Genomic DNA, 19032 nt, shown 5'->3' with positions numbered 1-19032 from the left:
CCAGCACATCTCTGTATCTTTTGCAGCTTTTTGTACCAAACCTTTCCTTACAGTCACCTTCCCAAACAGCCAGCCTTTTCAGCAAGGACTTCCTAAGCTTACCCTCCGAGGATGAGTGTCATCTGGACACCTGTCACGTCAGCAATCTTCCCCATGATGCATGCTGCATGTATTTATCTAGACCGAGAGATGCACAGTATTTATAAGTCACAGAATATTCTTATAATTTTCAATACATTTGTTTAATTAAATTCTTTTAGTTATAGGTCATAAAATGGAAAAATGCTTGAAGAATTACATTATTTTTCTAATGAGTCTAGAATTTATTTCAGTTTCCTAAATAACTGTTTGAAAACATCAAGCTTTTTGAGAATATAGTTTTTTATTTAGAAGAATTATATTACTCACTGGGGGGAAAAAAGTTACTTTCTTGCGACAGAGTAAAAACTGTGGCTTTAAACTGTCAACAGATGAAATCTGAACTCTCTGGTCGTCATTTATATGCACATATGCTCGATTACTATCCGTATGCTGTGTCAATGCAATGAAATCTTTGAGTAGAAGTAGAGAAAAAACGAACCTTTACAAACAGCAAAATGCAGTAAATGTAAAGTTACAGTAGTTTATTGACTGGAGTAAAATGTCGAACATGAAACTGAACAAATATTTGAGTAAGCAAACTGATTTTAACCCCGTACGCGCCCGTTGGTACACGCCCCTACATTGGTTTCAGTTTGGTGACCGCAAAAATTCCCATCACAGGTCCGTGCAGCTTTAACCTACGAGGTCGACTCTACTTTTATGGATCACCAAGTCCCGTCATGTACATCACAGTAATGGCAAAGTCCCTTTGTTTCTGTCAAATGTCTTAAAACGAGTCTCAACAGCTCAGTTTCCAACCAGCTTTTCTTACATATTAAACTTCTCTGGACTTCCACGTAAGTCCTGCAGTTCCTCTAAATCCTACTATCTTAAGTAACACACGTTAATGACTAACAAACCTGAAAGAGCACAAGGTTTAGGCCTTTAATGTAAATGACGCTTTTTGATGTGTTGAAAATTGTCCTGTATGAACGTTGGTTTGATGCCCTCTCTTAACTTTTTATATTGTGTAATTGTATATTTTTTCAATTACAACAAAAGAATGTATCAACAATGAGGTAAACAGTAATTCAAGCACACGCGATACGATCACGTAAATTAAAACAAAAACAAAATAAATCTCTAACCAAAACGAGATCAGAGAAAAATATAATGGCATAAACCATTTGACTAGTCAATCAAATGTCACTGTATTAAAAACAAACACACAGTTATTTCTTTTTCCCCACAGCAACAACACAATCAACATTTCCACTTTAAATGAAGTGGCGGCCACCTGAAAAATGAAGCCGACATGACTCAGTGTGAGCTATACTGTTATAATGTTATGATGTAAGCAGACTGTTGTAATGCTCAACTTTACAGTAATTAAACAACAGTCCTGTTGAATGAATTTTCAAATAGGAGCTTGAAGCCTACTCAGGCAGTTGTAGCGATTAGCTTTCTTCGAGGCCTCACGAAGCTCAACATCTCTGTGTTTGTGGTCCTGATGCCTTTTGGATAACTTTAAATCAACTTATCTGATTAATAATGCAGCCTGATTTAGTTTTGGCGAATTAAATTCTGGTATTTCTTTAGTACTAATTAGCAGATATGTGCAGTTTATGAATGCAAGCTTACTAACCAAGGTAATCACTTAGCACTCCAGATATGGTCACTTCTGGCGCCATGATAACATTAGGTCTTCAAAAAGGAAAGTTCAAATGCCAATGCTTGACATCACATTGGTTATGTCCAGCTTTTATATACAGTCTATCATCTGAATGGACTGTAAACTGTATATAAAGGATGGTAACAGCATGAATATCATTGGCCAGGACTCTGTAAGCATTTCTTTAATGCTTACAGTGCTGCTACACACGAGACAACTAAAAAGACTAAAAATCACAGCATTCAGTCGATGGTACAAGACAAAATCAGATTCGTCAGGAGCCTCCTGTGACTGATTTTAAGCCACAAACATTTGTTTTTCTTCTCAAGCATCATCAGCTCCACATCCGCAACTCATCTACACACCAAGCACACGGCATTTCACTCCAGACACGTGGAGCGGTGAACTTTTGAACCAGTCGACTGTCTGTATTCACAGCTCATCTGTCGAAATCTCCGAGATTTTGTCCGTGCTGTCCAGCTCTTTACTCTCGATGCTTCGTCCGACCAGGACGAAGAGGAGGCCGGCCAGTAGGCAGAAGAAGACGGCCACCGGAGCCAGGAAGAACGAGGGGCCGTGCTGGACGCTGAGATGGAAAGACGGGCAGCGAGAGGCTTTCTGGTGGAGGGTAAACTGATCCAGAGTGTCCAGGACCTGGATCCACATCAGATACATCACCACCACGATGAACAGACACACGCCTAACAGACACACGGGAAACAGTGCAGGTCATTCAGCTTCTGATCGATATAAGATATACAGACATAATAACCAGGCTTTACAGGAGAATCAAGAATGTAATGGGAGCAAAAATGCCAGATGACATCTGCAGTTTAAATATTTCTACTCATTTTACAAAACGTCTGTTGCAGCCTTTCTCAGCTGATGTGTTTCTGTTAAATACTGTGTTGTTTGTTTTGTTTTGTCAGCGTGTCATCTACTACACTTTTGTCCTCACTCCGTGGGACACGTGTAAACCTGCAGGACAGGTTTTTACCAGTCAGTGGCACCGCAGGTCGTGTTTTACTGCCTGTTTTGACTGCTCAAAGTAAAACAATAAATCGTGCCGCTTCATAAGTACAAACAATGCAGTCATTGTGAAATGAGACTGTTTTTTCTTCAGTTTTTCCTCTGCGTAGAACAGGAAATTGGAAGCATGCATAAAAACATTTTACATGGCTCACATGTTTGCCAAAGCACGGGAAAGGCTTTCCTCCCTTCTAATTTCTAAATTTTGCGACCTTACCAATATTTTCATACTAATGTTGGCTCGTAACAAAGATTTTTTTCCGATTTTTTAACTTGAGTGATCTCTGCAGAAGAGGAAAGGATGTCCTGAGACTAAAGGTATTGATGATTGGTGTTTGGGGTTAGCTGGAACCGCACACTTTCAAATTACATTCTTGAGATAAACGTTTAGCCAAGAGCTTCAGCAAACAAATACACCAAAACAGGGAAACCGTTAAATGTGCAGAAAATAAAACTCCTCAAACACAACCTCCAAACATGTTCTCATTTAAAACTGAGCTACACAGACCTGGAGGCAGTGTTAGCTAACAAATGTGAACCTCTATTAAATGTTACATTATTTCTAGTTTCAGTGATTTCTAGTTAAAATATTTTTATTTTTTGATGCTACTAAAACTAATTTAATACCACTAATACTACTAATCTTACTTTCTACATTAGTTGTAGTGTAGCTGAAAGCATTAAAATATTTTGAAAATAAAATTGTAAAACATATTTTTCTGAACATGAACAATTTGTGTTTTATGTTTTCTTTTATTCCAAAGCCAAATCTGCACTAGAAACTTTGTGTTTAACATTCATTAATGTTTATAATGATTTTTAGAATTAAGCTATTTTACTTAAAAGGATTAAAAATAAAAGACATGTTTATGTCTTTGAAGTTGTGCAAAATTTTATTTTATTTATAAATTCTTCCGAATCAGCTAATCAAAATTATTGCACGTTATGCAGATTAAATACAATATTTTTTAACAATCCTACATTATTTATCATAGATATGAAAGTACATAAATAGATTTTTAAATTAAAACACATTTTATCCAAACAAGTAAAAAAAAGGTGTTGTTAAAAAACTGAATCCGGTCAGAAAAAGTGGCCTACAGAGGGCAGGGTTTGCCCAGCATACGATAAATTAGGATTATTTTGATCTGTCAGTCATGCAAAGCTACTCAATTAGAGCAGAAGAACACAAATACGGAGGTGGATATGAGCGGTGGAAGCCACTTTAAACAACTTAATGGCTACGTTTGCTGTAGCACTCCTGGCCAGTCATAGAAATCAAAGCCAGAACACTGGCTTCACTGTGTAGTGGTTTGTAGATTCACTGGGGAAGAGAAAGGTCACTGGTTCAATTCTAGCCAGAGACCCATATTCCCTTCAGACTGTGTCAGAAAGCGCATGTGGCGTGGAAAAGATGGCAAAAGTGTACCTGCTGTGATGATCTCTAGTGAATAAGGGATCAGACAAAAATAGTTCTCCTATTTCAGAGACAGATGGACACTGGATAAGAGGACTGTGACCAAAACTGTCATTACAAATGGAGTAAATTATACATTTTCTTCTGTTGGGGGGCAGAAATCTCACAACATACTTTAAAATGTTCTCATGATAGTCTCCTTCTGAAGAAAGCTTCTGAGGATCTGTTTGAGAAGAAGCCTCCAATTCTATATTTAGCCTTACCGCCAAGCAGCTGTAGAGCCCCGCCCACTTTATAGAGCTTGTGGTTGGTCAGTGGGCCGGCACAGATGACAACAAATCCACCGATGATGATCGCCGCCAAACCCATGACGAAGAAGATGGTCCAGCAGATCCTGAAAACTGAGGAAAACACGACAGCCAGTCAGTGCTCAGTGCTGTTTTTACAGTGACAATGTGCCGCTTGTATAACAAAGTGATGCCAACCAGTGGCCGCATTGCGTTCAACAGGCTGTCCAGGAAACTTGTGCGGCTCATCCCACAGCTCTACCGGCTTGTTAGCAGGAAAAGGGAAGAGGAAAGCGACCTCGCACACTTTTGGTAGAGGCTGGTTTGCTGAAGAGGGGGGAAAGGCAGCTGTCACAATTAAAGGTTCACTGTGTTATTTTTGCCATTTATAAAACACGTAATGAAGGTTCTCACAGATCCAAAGGTCCCATATTGAGTAATCGTGAGAAAAGACCGTGTAGGAGCACCGCCAGAACAGACCCTCATGGAAAATGGTCACACCCTGTGAATTCTGTCGGATCAGAAAACAACATCTGATGAGAGCTGTGGAAATAAACCCTGTTTCTGACCCGTGTTTGGAGCCAATTTTAATGAATACCTCAATGAATTTTACTCCAGAGCCACTCATCTCCCAGGTTTCATTACAAGAATGTGTGGAGAACGAACAAGATCCAAATGCAGTGAGTGCTTTCTGGCAGGGAGATGTTTAAGTTATGGGATACAGCATAAGAGGCAGGTTTACTGTGTCAGGGTAACCAGAGCCTGCTACAGAAAAAGACTGGGGGTCCATCGGCTGCCAGCAAACAGACACATTTGAGGAAGTTTGCACCCAGAGACCCTCCACTGGAGCTCTTCTAGCTTACACTGAAAGAGGATCATGCTCAAAAACATCCTGATGGGATTGGCGTTTTTTTTTTTTTAAATTTGTGTGTCAATTTGATCTTCACAGAGTCTCAAATGAATCTAGAGTGCATGATAATCAAGTTAAAGCAGCCAAAAAGTAGAAGAAGAGAAAGAATACTGAAATTTTAAGCAATGCAAAAACTATCAGGACAAAGGACAAAAGGATATCAGTGCAAGAATAAAAGCCTGATCATCTGAATGCAGATCCATAAAAAAGTGCACATGTGCGGTCTGAAGGGAGTGGTGCAAAAGCCAACTGGGGGAATACTGCAAGTTGGCACACTGAACTTTGTGACCTCATCTTCTCTCATGTGGCCGAGATTTGATTTTCTCTGTCCATTCATTTAAGTCTCAAGTATCACCATCCAGAGACACTATATGTAAATATTCAATTTGTAGGTCTACAGCTACAAAGTGAATTTGGAGACATTTAAAGTCATAGATAACGTATCTGATGCACAATATGTCTATTTTTCAGCCCCTTCTCATGCACAGGGCCTAAAATAACATCGGTTGTTTTGCAAATGTGAAGGGTCAGTGGTGTGAAACATCACCAACTAGCCAGAAATGCAACCCATGGTACACAGTATATAGGACGTGCTGTGGGCTACTCCACAAAAATCAATTAAATTGACTGAATATATATAAAATTTGTCATCATTAAGTTAAACTTTTCTCAACTTTGAGGTGCACAATTGAAGCGATTACCAATGACAGCGAAGAACACAGTTCACATGGGTGTTACAAGGTTACCTAGGCAACAAGAGCCTGCACCCGGTCCACTAGCGGCATGACAGCAACAAAGTGATGTGTAATAAGCAGCCTGACAATGGTGATGAAGGTTACTGTGACAAAATAATGGCATCATGTAACATGTTGACACATTGGTTTGTTATACTTACCCTGTTATACTCCTATTTTAGTATTATTTTGCTCTTTCAGTCTTTTTTGTTACAAAATCATTTTATGTTTGTGTGCAGATTAGAAGTGTAACGCTGTTGCCATATAATCCAAGTACTGGCCTCTGGTCCAGTGATTTCCATGCAGTGGTAAAGGTTTGCCAGGCCCCTCAGCCCAAATCAGCTTTGGGAGAGCTAATGGAAAATCACTAGCATTGCACTAACATTTGTCAACATTTATTTCTTAAAATATAATAAAACATTATGCACACTTTTGTCTTTTAAATGGCCTGAAATATGAGAAAAAATAGATTTGTGTTAAAAGATGTAACAATCTTTTGATCTTAGCCATGCAGGAGAAATCTGGCTGGTGCAATCCCATACTGAGTGTTTTTGTTGTTGTTGTTTGTTTTTTGTTAAACCCATAAAAAAAGGTAGCACTTTGGGCACCAAATATTTTGCATGAATAAAAAAACAAAAATTCCTGTATTCCATTAAAATACAGTTGCAGTAGCTCAAAAAAATTACATTCTTGTGTATTTTTACTTATTTCTTTTATAAATTGATGATGTTGACTCAAATTTTAGATACAAATTCACAGCATTACGCTATCATTTAAGTTTTATCTAATAAATAAACATATTTTAATGTGGAAAAATCTGCTTTTCATTTTTTTTAAATGACAAATTTTGCGTATTAACAGTTTTCCATGTTATGTTAGTCATTCAGTCTGTTTTTGTAACTTTTATATTTCAAAGCATATTCCTATTTTAAATACGCATGTTAATAAATACATCTTTACTCATAAACTACTGTTTCCCTTTCTTAAAAGGCATCACATAAATCAACTCGTCGCTCCTGCACAGTTCAAATACCTTCACGTTGCTCTTCCCGTCTCTCAGGCTGTGTTCTCCGGGGTTGCTGCAGGACTCTGCAGCCAGCAGCCAGTACTCAGTCCCACAGGAGAGAATCAGGAAGAGAAACCCTGTTGCTCCAAAGAATAGAGCAAAGAAGAGGAGCACCTTCAACCTCAGGCTGGACGACATGTTTAAATCTTTCCAGATTCCTCCGTCTCGGTGCTTCTCTTTCTTACTCTATTAGCATGTCATGTTTAAAAAGTCTGATAGACTCCTAAGAGGCTGGACATGTCGATTACGCATGACACTCTACACAGGGCTTCCCTTTTACTGCTGACCAATCGGGCACAAGAAGGTGGCTGAATTAAAATAAATGTGCACCATATGTTGGAAGGGATACAGTTACAGAGGCCAGGGCTCAGACACACATAAATAGGATGGGTACATTTAAAAATAGAAGCAAAGCAAACAAGATAATAAAGCCCGAAACAGAGAAATCAACACGTGAAGAAACATCTCCTTGGCGTTTATTGGAATGCCAGCATTGAAATCCAGATTTGGTACAGTACAAGGCTATCCAGTATAACTGAGATCTAGGCAACAGTGACAGTCCAACAAGTCATTCAAACTGCATGTTCATATATTAATACGATTTGTTTTTCCTTCAAAGACGGGTTGTTCAAGAGATGATTCATACAAAATGAGGGGGGGGGGGGAATTTAAAAAAAAGAGCAAAGCGGTGGTGATTTGTCATAATGCTGCAGGAGGAACCAGGAAGAAACAAACATGAGCAAATAATTTCATGTAAATTCAAATAAATATTTCTTCCAGGTACTGAGGGTACTTAAAAAAAAAAACAAAGGAAATGGGAATGGTCAGTTTGTTTTGGTGATTTCTATTTTTTTCCTTCTTTTTTTTTAATGCTTGCACCCATTTGATTATCATAAAGCTGCTGCACAGAAAGGCTGCCTTTGGGGTCACTTGGAAAAAAAGCTGTCCTTGAAAGAGAAGCTCTGAGATTTAATTGTTTCATCACAAATTATTAATAAATTTAAATGGAAGCAGGGCAGTGCGTGCTATGTGAGTAGCTACCATTTACAGATGTTCCCTGATTCCTCACAGTTAGTGAGAGCAGTGACTTTGTCCTCACGAGGAACGCCCATCCAGATTATTTCATTGCACTTTATACTGCACGTATTTGGGAGCCCAGCAATACGCCCGCCAAATAACAAGTGGATCAGATGAACAGTTGCTGACACAAGCCAAGAGCACATGCACATACAGAGGCTCCTCGAATTATTAAAATATCGATGTAGGCTCATGCAGGGTCTCGTTTTCAGCAAGCATCGCTCCTTTATCACCCAGCAGAACATTTTGTTCTTGTTAAAAGGTTGACTGGTCATTTAGATATAAATGTATTTATAAAAACTTTTCCAATAATGATAGCGAAGCTGAACGCTGTGCTGATTAAAGAGGCAATGAATCTGAACCATTCGTCTTTTCTCTGTATGAAAACTGCAGAAAAATTAAAACTGTCATACAACAGTGTGTACTATCCCTTTACAAACTGGAACAGTGTTACTCTTACAGGTACCATTTAAAGATGCTGCCACCTGAGAAGCTGTGAGACTCTCAGCCCTAAGATGCACTTATTTCCAGTCAGTTATGCATTCACTTCAGCACCGGTGGCTGAAGCCAGATTCGGCTTTTCGAAGAAAGGATTGGTACACACCACAGACTGAAATCTTCAGTTCTTAGAACGAGAACACTTTAGGCCTTGTTTGTTTCCACTTTAACTGACCCCAAACGATGATTCCCCAGACCTCGATAAAACTAAACGCATGGCTTTTTAAATCAGCGGGACAGTTTTCAGTCAGGCTAGCATAATTAGCGGCCTTTTAACATGCGAAATTCGAACTGGGGAACACTATATGCCACTAAAAGAGGAGTGATGGTTACAGAAAATGGACCCAAGTATGCCTACAGAGTTATTTATACATTTCTGATCCACTTCATGTTACATGAGATTTTAAAAAATCTAATATTCTTTCTAAAACAAGAAAATTTCAAAGTGACTCCAAGCTTTTGAGTAATCGTGTAGCAAAGCATGATGTGTTTCTTAAAACAACCGTTACACTTTCAGTTTTTAGAGTACAGAACACATACCACAACCCAACCCATATACACAGAATTGCATTTATACAGGACTCATGTTGATTAATTACATTTTACAATCCTGTGAGGATAGAGTAAGTACATATATGAGGCACGCAGAAATTAAAGATTTATCACCTATCATCATCATCATTATTATTATTATTATCATCATCATCATCATCATCAGCCTACTTGCAGTAAACATTTTATCTGAGGATCCTTTGGGCTGAGTCACCTCTTTCCTCTAATTTGTGAGGATGCTGCCACTCTTCTGGCAGTTTGTTTGGTCCACTGTAGCTCTATACAAATAATCTGTCGGAGCATCCGTGCAAAGGCTGGAGGGACTTGCACAGCACGTGAGGTCTTGCATCGTCCGTTTTTTGTTTTTCCTCTTCTTGGCCTCCCCTGAATGCATTCTTTCTCTCCATCGCCTAAGACATGACTCCAAAGACGGGGTTGTGGCGGCAGATGCTTGGCCCGATCTCCTCGTAGTCTTTCTTGGTGTGGCACACTTGGTAGAACTCGGGCTGCAGAAGCAACACACAAATGTAACAAAGCAAACTTAAATACTGAATAACATTTTGGAAACATCACAGTGTAAACAAAGAAATTCAGGGCTTAAATGTTGCAAAAGAAGCCTGTTAGCTTTCTTTCTAATGCGCACCTTCATATAGGAAACTTACAAAATAAGTTCTTTTACGTACTGGATACTTAAGAGAATACATTTTGGATAGTTCAGCGGGTATGTACTGGGTAGTAAAGCGAGTAAGTACTGGACACATGGGTACTAACGGTGTGCATATATTATGGAGTTAAAAGCGTACAGCTTACATCACTAGAACTAGAGAGTGTAACTACAGGGTATTTACTACTATGATGAAAACACTGATTGCAGTGCAAAAGTACAGATGTCCTTGAAATACTCACAGTAGATGCCAGCATTGATCCTCCGAACCAGACAGCGTACCTCTGCATGTGATGGGTGATGACTTGCACATCGATGGGTTTGGGCTGCAAAACAAAGATGATTTGTGCTCAACAGTTTACTGAAAAGCCTGCAGGCTTTGGAAGAAAGAGTTCTTCTGCGGAGCAAAATGTTTCACAGATTTATGTGAAGCTGCCTGTATCAGCTCCTCGTGCTACTTCTACCCCCTTACCTTCAACTTCCCACCGCTCAGCTCTTCGCTTATTTTCAGTCGTGCGTCCACAGTCCTCTTCAGGTCCCTCTGCAGGCGTCTGCCAAAGTCCCTGAACATGGTGGAGCCTCCGGAGAGCACGACATTCTGTGACACAACACAAAATAATTACTGCTATGTGCTGCGTGTCCATGTTTCAAACAGAAGCAGACAGGTGTGCGTTTACCTTGTAGAGAGGACGCCTGACGTCGATGGGACAGTTCTGGATGACTTCATCCACCACTTCTGAGATGGGCTGGGTGAAGTCTGGGTTGGCAAACTGGATGAAAACAAAAAGGTAAAGTTAAAATAAATAAATAAATGAATAACTAAATAAATAAATAAATAAATAAATAAATAAGGGGTGCAACGATACACAAAATTCACGGTTCGGTTCGATACTTTGGTGTCACGGTTCGATATTTTTTCGATACAAAAAAAATGTTCATGCCTTTTTAATTTGTCATTTATTAAAATTATAAATATATATTTTAACTCAAAAGTACAGTTTTTAAATTTAACCCTAACCCTTGTGCGCGTTTTTTATTTTGACAGCGAATGCGCACCTGCGGACCACTTATGTGCAGCCCTGGTTATTTAGCTCGTCATATTGCAGCCACAGAAATTATTTTGTCCATGAAACCATAAAGCTGCACTTTCTTTTTGCCTTATAGTCTGATTTGTCATAATTTCTCCGTTTTGTGGTAAGCTTTTCTTTGGCTGTCACTTCTTCACCCTGACCTGTCTTATTTGGCTCAGCAGAACTGAAATGCTTTTACACATGCACTCACATAAGCTCAGCGATTCTCTGCGCGATCAACCTCTCACATGTTTAAGCTTGCTGCGGGAGATTTCACTTGTCATGTTTGCATAGTAAGCTAACGATTAATAAGACAATGTCAGAGGAATTGGTGCACAAATTATCATCACTCACAGATCAGTGCTGTCGCTCTCTATACACAGTTCGCACGATTGCAAAGTGAAAGCAAAAAAACAAGCGCAAATTCAAACGCGACTTCAATATGTCACATACTGACAGTGGCTCACCGATGCCAATGACATAATTACCCAGCTACATTTCTGAAAGAATGCAAAAGCATTGACATATATTTTTCCTTCCTACAATAGCCCGACGGGCAGGGAAGAGATAGATTTTGGTAGCCCGACTGAAAAAATCGCTAGCTCCGGGACGTCGGGCTAGCGATATTGCAAGCCCTGTATCTGATTGAGGAATCACTCATCTTTGGAAAAGAGAGTTTATTACAGAGAAATGTCTCTTTCCAAAATAAAAGCTATACTATCCGCTTCTTCTGGGCTATATTCTCAGCAGCATAAGGAGAATCATGTGCTAACAGCTGTCTAAATGACTCGGCTAAAGTTAGTAGCATGCTTGTTGTTTTTGTCTTTGCACTAGGATGATGTCGGCGTAAATGTGCAGTCATATTTGTTGTGTTCCCACTAGTGCTTTCAGGTTAATCTCGTTGAAATGACCTTAACGCCACAACACGGCAAATCTCCGTTAACGAGCTACCGCCGATCGCCCCGTGCATGGGGCCAGACGGCCAACACGTTAACGAGCTAACTACGCTAACACACTAGCTCCCACCCATGTAATTGAGCATTGCATGGCACATCCAATATACTGTTTTACTTTAGTCCATGACGCGCTTACCTTCAGGGTCATACGTCACATGAAAACCAAAATAATTCCAAACGCCAGATCTGAATGGGGGAGGTCCATGTTGCAAGGAGAGCTTAACTTCTGTCTCGCTAGCTTGCCCTGCGCTCTTCCTTCTGACTATGCTGTCTGTGTTGAGCGCTCAGTGGATCTGCGCTCAACAGTGCAGCCTAGGCGGAGTAGTCGAACGCAGATTCACTGAGCACTCAACACAGACAGCATCGTCAGAAGGAAAGTTGATAAAATAAATTACAAATGTTGTATTGTTCGATACATATGCGTACCGAACCGAAAGCACTGTATCGAACGGTTCAATATCGATACGAATATCGTTGCACCCCTAATAAATATATATATATATATATATATATATATAAAAATTAGAGGAAATGTGAGCAAAGCGTGTCCGCGTGTTCTGTACCTCAGGGTGGAAAAAGATCTCAGGGCCGAGGAAGCGCTCGTACCCAACGTCGATGGTGAACTCCTTCTTGGTGATGGCGTTGACGCCCGTGTACTGTTTGATCCATTTGCTGCCGTCTGTGTCGTACTTGTTAAACTCTTTAACAAGGTCAGGGCACACATAGCTGAACCGCTCCTAAAAACACAGCACAAAATATTTGGCAATACTGTAAGACAAATGCACATGGAACTAAACAAACAACGACGAGCTTCCCGTTTTAAACCTCTGGAATGAATGGAGAGGCTACCAGTTTTCAGTATAATTTAACTATGGCTTCTAGTAGCATCTGTTTCTAAAATCATTTTATATGAGTGCTTGAAGTTTGTTGTATATTTGCTGCTATGACAACTCAATTTCCCTCTGGCATTAATAAAGTTTCTCAGATTCTGATGCTTCTGATGCCACACTGACCTCTAGTGGCCAAACTGATAAGTACATGACAGAAGCAGTACGCAATCATCTGTCAGAGGTATCACTTCCTTTTCTGCCTTGTTTTCTTACAGACTGCATCTTGAGTTAGTTTCCATTTATAAATTAAAATCTATACAACAACAACACCGCATGGACAGGACAGCTTCACAATGACTCAAACTGGTGCTCATGCTGTTTGCAACGACACAAAAGGTGTCCTCGTGAACAGAGGCCCAGTTAAACTCTGTCGCTCTAAACTCTGTTACAGAGCTCGGCCAACATGCCCCTGCAGTTAGCAACAGAGATGAAGCAATCCCTCAAGCTGTGTGCCAAGGCTGTCACATAATCCTCCCGGTTTGTCCGCACTCTTGCTATGACCTGCTGATGCCTCTTTCAGTAACGAAGTGCCAGCTTTAAGGCAGGAGTGATGGCAACAGAACAGCTGCACCCCAGATCTTTTACCTCAGCAGTACTCGCTAAGAAAATCCACAATCATAGTGCCGGGCTTTTGTGTTTTGATTCTGAGCGAACATTCTGCCAGTGGCACATATTGATGTGCCATCCTGGAGGGGTTTGACTACCTCTGCAACCTCTGTAGGGTCCAGGTGTCGTCTCATGCTAGCAGTAGTGACACTGAGACTAGCCAAAAGCAAAACTACTAAAAAACAGTCAGAAAAGATGAGGACTGAAAAATGTGAGTGTCCTCCAGCTGTAAACCGTTCCTTTGTTGCGGGTTGTCTCATTGTCGCCTCTCTAGTGCTCCTGTAGTTAATTTAATTGACACCAAAGCAGTTGAAGCTGATGAGAAACCCCCTCTGCAACTGAACTGACCCTGCGTTATTGTCCATTGTACTCTGCACAGCAGCATAATTTCATATTTATTAAGACTTTAACCTAGTAACTGAGACCATGAACTCATCAGGAAAATCTTTACTCCAATCCAAGATCAACTGAAAGCCAGGCTCACCTTCCCATATATTTCTATACAGTCTGGCTGCTTTTATCGCCCCCTGCTGGCCATTAGAAAAAAGGGCTTTTTTTTCTTTTTTTTTTAAACCTGTCTTTGGTTGGTAAACATGAAGCGTACTGACCTTGACAGCTTTAGCCGTCTCCAGAGACTGCTCTGGAGGAATCCCCACCTCTCGTTCCCTCAGGAGCTGCTGGATGAAGTATGTGATGTCTCGACCGGCGATGGGGATGTGCTTGATGCAGCTGCCGATGACGTAGCCTTCAGCCTGGAACGCCACAGAGCAAAGGATTAGAGCTCCAGGGAGCGGAAGTGAGGCTGGGAGCTAAAAAGCAATTAATAATCACAAAAAAGACGCGACACCGACCACCGGGATGACGTGCGTGACCCCGTCTCCGCTGTCGATCACCGTCCCCGTCAGCGTTCGTTCTCCCACCTGTCTAGATGTCCAGGAGGCAGCCAGCGCCAGGACAGCCTGGGGAAGAAGAAAAAAAAATCATGAAACATAGGTTTACGCTCAGGACACTCATGTGCATTTATATGAAGTAAGAACAACCCAAACAAACTGTGAAACCTTGAAAAAGAAGAAGTGAAAACCCGCATTTCCCCATAAAACATCCTCGGAATCACATTCTCAGTCAAACACACAAATCTAATTATACGCACGCAGCTCTCACGTCTGAGCTCAGTGTTTGAACCAGCTGTGAGTGCTGGGTTTGAACTTTTAGGGATTTGTTTCCAAAACTCAGAAAAGCCTTTGCAGCAGTCTTACCTGAACAGCAATGTAGAGGCCGGGGACATTGAAGGACTCGAACATGATCTCTGCTGTGTACTCTCTGTTTTCTGGTGTGTTGAGGGGAGGCTCTGTCTGAAAAGGGAAGACAGAAGATTTTAGGCTGATCGTTCACACGAGACAGTCGTTGCTATTTTTGTTGTACTCTTGATTCCCTAGCAGTTTGTATTGAAAACAAACTCTCTGCAGAGGAGCGGACACGTCTGACAGATTAGAGAGGCGAGGCTGAGATGGTTTGATGGTTACTCGGCACAGCTCGACTTTCATTAGGCCAGGGGTCCCCAATCCCAGTCCATGAGGGCCGATGTCCCTGCAGGTTTTAGATGTGTCCTTGAACCATCACAGCTGATTTAAATGACCTCCTCAACATGTCTTGAAGTTCTCCAGAGGCCTGATAATGAACTAATCATGTGATTCAGGTGTGTTGACCCAGGGTGAGATCTAAAACCTGCAGGGACACCGGCCCTCGTGGACTGGTGTCCCTGCACCAGTCCCCTGCATTAGGCGGTAGCAGCTGGTACCAATTACTTTTTTAGTGTCCGTTCAGGCAGGGGCTCCAAGTGATCCGAAAATGTGATGTCAACATACTAAATGCCACCGATTGGCCAGTTAGTGGCGTCTCTCGATCAGTTATGAAGTCCGTCTTCCTCATGAAAATCAAAACTGAAATGGCTCCACACAAACCCACAATGTGGTCCCAGAGTCTGTCCACTGTTATGTTGCTGCAGCAAGAGTCCTGACAGGGACTAGAAAGAGAGAGCAGATTTCTCCTGTTTTGGCTTCCCTTCATTGGCTTCCTGTTAAATCCAGAATTGAATTCAAAATCCTGCTCCTCACATACAAGGTCTTAAATAATCAGGCCCCATCTGATCTTAATGACCTTGTAGTACCATATCACCCTATTAGAGCGCTCCGCTCTCACTCTGCAGGCCTACTTGTTGTTCCTAGAGTATTTAAAAGTAGAATGGGAGGGAGAGCCTTCAGTTTTCAGGCCCCTCTTCTGTGGAACCAGCTTCCAGTTTGGATTCGGGAGACAGACACTTTCTCTACTCTTAGGTTAGGCTTAAAACTTTCCTTTTTGCTAAAGCATATAGTTAGGGCTGGACCAGGTGACCCTGAATCCTCCCTTAGTTATGCTGCAGTAGGTGTAGGCTGCTGGGGAAGCTTTCTCACTATGTGTTAATAGACCTCTCTGCATTTAATCATTAGTTATTGTTATTCTTTGGCTCTCTCCCACAGCATGTCTTTTGTCCCACCTTCCTCCGTCACCCTCAACCAGTCACAGCAGCTGGCTGCACATCCCTGAGCCTGATTCTGCTGGAGGTTTCTTCCTGTTAAAAATGAGCTTTTCCTTTTTACTGTCGCCAAAGTGTTTCCTCACAGGGTTATATGATTGTAGGGGTTTACTCTGTTCTATTACTGTAGGATCTACCTTACAATATGAAGTGCTTTGAGGCGATTTTTGTTGTGATTGTGTCGCATACAAATGACGTCACAGTACTTCAAGCCGTGTCACTATAACAACCACGCCCAGAGGGACTCAACTGTAATGTAATGACATGTAATGGTAAACGACCAATAGGAACAAGAGGAATTATTATATTATTTAGGTCGCACCAGTTTCACAACACTGAGACAATTTGATCCCGCAAATATACTTTTGAGAACATCTGTGTTTTGCCCTCTAGGCCACAGTTAACAGAAGTTTGTGTTTGGTGTAGACAAGAAAAAACAGAGGAAGGGCCCTGCCTGCTGCTTAGCTCTAACTACCATTAACCCACAGTGCTCTGGTCTTACCAAAAGGAAGTAATGATCTTCAGGTTCTGCCCGCAGATACTTGAAGATGATCTGCTCCATAAACCTTTCCATCAGGTCCCAGTCTTCCACAATCCCGTGACGGATGGGCCACTGTGGACGCAAAGAGAGAAAAACAGCATTAATATCGATCCTCAAACACAAATCTGACTCGGCCCCCACGTCGGCGTCTATCTCACCTTCGTTGCATACGACGGTTTATCGATGGCTTCGTCCCCGATGAAAAAATCCAAATCATCGACTCCCTTCATCATCCTGCGCTGGGCCTGGTCTCCGACCTTGGCCGATTCTTTGATCGCAATACCTGCAGACAAACGATGTAAACTGTAAATACTACGGGTGGAAGAAAAACAAAAATTTGGTACAGCACAGTACCAAATATATTTTATTAAATAACTATGAACAACAGGATTGATCATGCACTTACATCCTGAGATAACATTAGTCGAGCAAACTTAGATTCAATCGGCTCAAGAAAAAACAAAAAAATCATCCAACACTGGACACAATTAGCTTGGCAAAGATATTTTAGACACTCAGTCACACGAGTGGAAACAGGACAGCTGTTTCCTGTCTAAATAGTTGCTCAGAGTTTGATGGCGTCGCACACTCATGAGGTCACCACAGCAGATCAGCTGCATGTTCTCCTTCACCGCATCCATGGATGTGCTCTGAGGTCTTGGTATTAAACATCCTTTGTCCAACTTGTGATCTGTGAGGTACGTCTAACCCACTCCCTTAAATATATGCAGACCAATCATGCTTACAACCACAGTCCCTCCCTACTAGAATTTACATTATGAGCCAGGAAAAACCTGCTGTGCGTGAGTTGATAAGAAAATATTGTTCCAATATGATACCAGCCTTACGGAAACCAGTTTAACTGCTCTGGTACATCTCTAGGGTGAAAGGAAGTCGGCCTGAAACTGTTAACCTGCATTAAACCACACAGAGGCAATCCACACTAAACTGCTGGTGTTTATGCAACTTAACGAATAATGCAGTTTAATAATAAATATGCTCTCTAACAGCATCCCAGCACGTAAATAAATCCACATGTTCGACATTGCCTTGTGTTTAAACTAGTTTTAGGTCTTTAGTGGTTTTGTTTTTTGTTCTGTTTTTTTGAGGGGCGGGGGGGTCTGTTTACTTACATGAAGGCATGATGAACTGTGGCTCTGTGTTTCCTGCATATCCGAGCTTCGTGTACCTAAAAGGGAACACAATCAGGGATATAAGACACTTTCTCCAGGCTTGAGCGAACGTAAGTGTGTAATATGAGGGCTGCTTTCTCCAGGAAGTAACATTAGCTTCAGCGGCTAGCAGCAGCTAACAGCAATGACAAAGCTGAGGGAAGAACAAAAAGCCTTCAAAATAAAGCAGCTGGAAACTTTGGCTGGATTTGTGGCATTAACGCCGACTTCACCGACGAACTCAGAATAACAGAGAGGCGCTGAGCAAAAGCCCCCAGCCTGAAGGCTGAATAGGGCGTTAGCTGAAGTTTGACAGTCGCTTAGGTGGTCAATGAAAAGCAAGCTAACGCTAACTAGCCTTTTATTGTGCTCCTACTCACCCCGTACCGCAGTCAACAACACAAGCCGGTAGCCGACCAGCCATGCTCGCTCTCCTTCAATCTGTCCACGGAGAACTAAATGAGGCGCCCGACACAAGCGGAGAGATCAACAACGGCTGAATGAAATCGCTGCAGCCTGAATGAATAGCAGAATAGCTGCCGAACGGAGAGCGCTTCCGGGTGCGGTGGAATTTCTTCTAGTGCAGAGTCAGCAGGTTCAGACGGGCAACTGTGGCCCCAAGTGGACGGAGACTCCAACTGCAACAGTAGAAAAACAGAACAACAGTTGAATAGCCCCTTATTGTCGTTGAACTTGTCGGTGATCCACACCAACTGTGCTGGAATAAAATATGAATAGTAAGACAACATGAATATCTTCTTGATGCATGCTCAATCATCCAGGTAAGTAAATCACAAAAAGTTGATTCTGTTCATCTGGACGTAGCGTTTTCAGTGGGAGAAATGTTTCGTCGCTCATCCAAGTGACTTCTTCAGTCTCAGCTGACTGCAGGTTTCCAACCTTATAAACAGTACATTTGCATAATGACTTAAACCAGCACCACTGAATGAACGAATGGGCTGGGAGGTCAGTTCCTTGATCATTAATATGCAGATTCTCATGACCATTGATTAACCACCACTCATCAAAACACTGTGATCAAAGACCACTGATCAAGGGCCATGAGTACGATTCACAGAGAGTTGGGGATTGGCTGCAATCACACAAAGGGCGGGGTCTTATTTGGCCTTCTGTTTGGATTAGTGGCTGCGGTCGTCACGTTTCACCCACAGCATCCGCCTGATTGAGCCCCTCTTTGTCTTCATATTCAGCTACCTTTCGTACTTATTGGCTTAGCT

The 19032-nt window shown here is 41.6% G+C and overlaps 2 protein-coding genes across 2 annotated transcripts; both read right to left on the bottom strand.

Moving 5' to 3' along the window:
* Positions 1-382: 382 nt before the first annotated feature.
* On the bottom strand, positions 383-7437 carry LOC146641965 (transmembrane protein 182-like). The gene is made up of 5 exons (XM_085398612.1): positions 7164-7437; positions 4901-4997; positions 4685-4813; positions 4463-4600; positions 383-2454 (listed from the first exon to the last, which is right to left on the bottom strand). The coding sequence occupies exons 1-5, from the start codon at positions 7332-7334 to the stop codon at positions 2186-2188; spliced, it is 804 nt and encodes a 267-aa protein (XP_085254738.1). The 5' UTR covers positions 7335-7437; the 3' UTR covers positions 383-2185.
* Positions 7438-7767: 330 nt separating this feature from the next.
* LOC146641964 (actin-related protein 3) lies at positions 7768-18370 on the bottom strand. The gene is made up of 12 exons (XM_085398521.1): positions 18175-18370; positions 17756-17811; positions 16781-16905; positions 16584-16694; positions 14766-14861; positions 14361-14468; positions 14118-14261; positions 12577-12750; positions 10665-10757; positions 10460-10585; positions 10230-10313; positions 7768-9829 (listed from the first exon to the last, which is right to left on the bottom strand). Exons 1-12 carry the CDS (start codon positions 18216-18218, stop codon positions 9734-9736), a joined length of 1257 nt encoding a protein of 418 aa, XP_085254647.1. The 5' UTR covers positions 18219-18370; the 3' UTR covers positions 7768-9733.
* Positions 18371-19032: the final 662 nt, after the last annotated feature.

Source organism: Rhamphochromis longiceps, linkage group LG23 (assembly GCF_057381845.1).
Source record: "Rhamphochromis longiceps isolate RC_006_pf linkage group LG23, R_longiceps_female_GT1.1, whole genome shotgun sequence".
NCBI classification, from domain to species: domain Eukaryota; kingdom Metazoa; phylum Chordata; class Actinopteri; order Cichliformes; family Cichlidae; genus Rhamphochromis; species Rhamphochromis longiceps.
The sequence above is the reverse complement of the archived record's forward strand: the minus strand, read 5'-3'. Positions and strand labels throughout refer to the sequence as shown.

What these genes read in the sequence shown, in the direction of transcription:
- LOC146641964 (XM_085398521.1), bottom strand. Translation starts at nt 18,218, where the DNA reads ATGGCTGGTCGGCTACCGGCTTGTGTTGTTGACTGCGGTACGGG. An exon ending in ACAGTTCATCATGCCTTCAT is followed by an intron (nt 16,906 to 17,755) that starts GTAAGTAAACAG and finishes GTTTGTCTGCAG; the next exon opens with GTATTGCGATCAAAGAATCG. An exon ending in GATCAATGCTGGCATCTACT is followed by an intron (nt 9,830 to 10,229) that starts GTGAGTATTTCA and finishes TTGCTTCTGCAG; the next exon opens with CCCGAGTTCTACCAAGTGTG.
- LOC146641965 (XM_085398612.1), bottom strand. Translation starts at nt 7,334, where the DNA reads ATGTCGTCCAGCCTGAGGTTGAAGGTGCTCCTCTTCTTTGCTCTATTC. An exon ending in ACGGGAAGAGCAACGTGAAG is followed by an intron (nt 4,998 to 7,163) that starts GTATTTGAACTG and finishes CTGATCCGACAG; the next exon opens with AATTCACAGGGTGTGACCAT. An exon ending in TGAACGCAATGCGGCCACTG is followed by an intron (nt 4,601 to 4,684) that starts GTTGGCATCACT and finishes TGTTTTCCTCAG; the next exon opens with TTTTCAGGATCTGCTGGACC.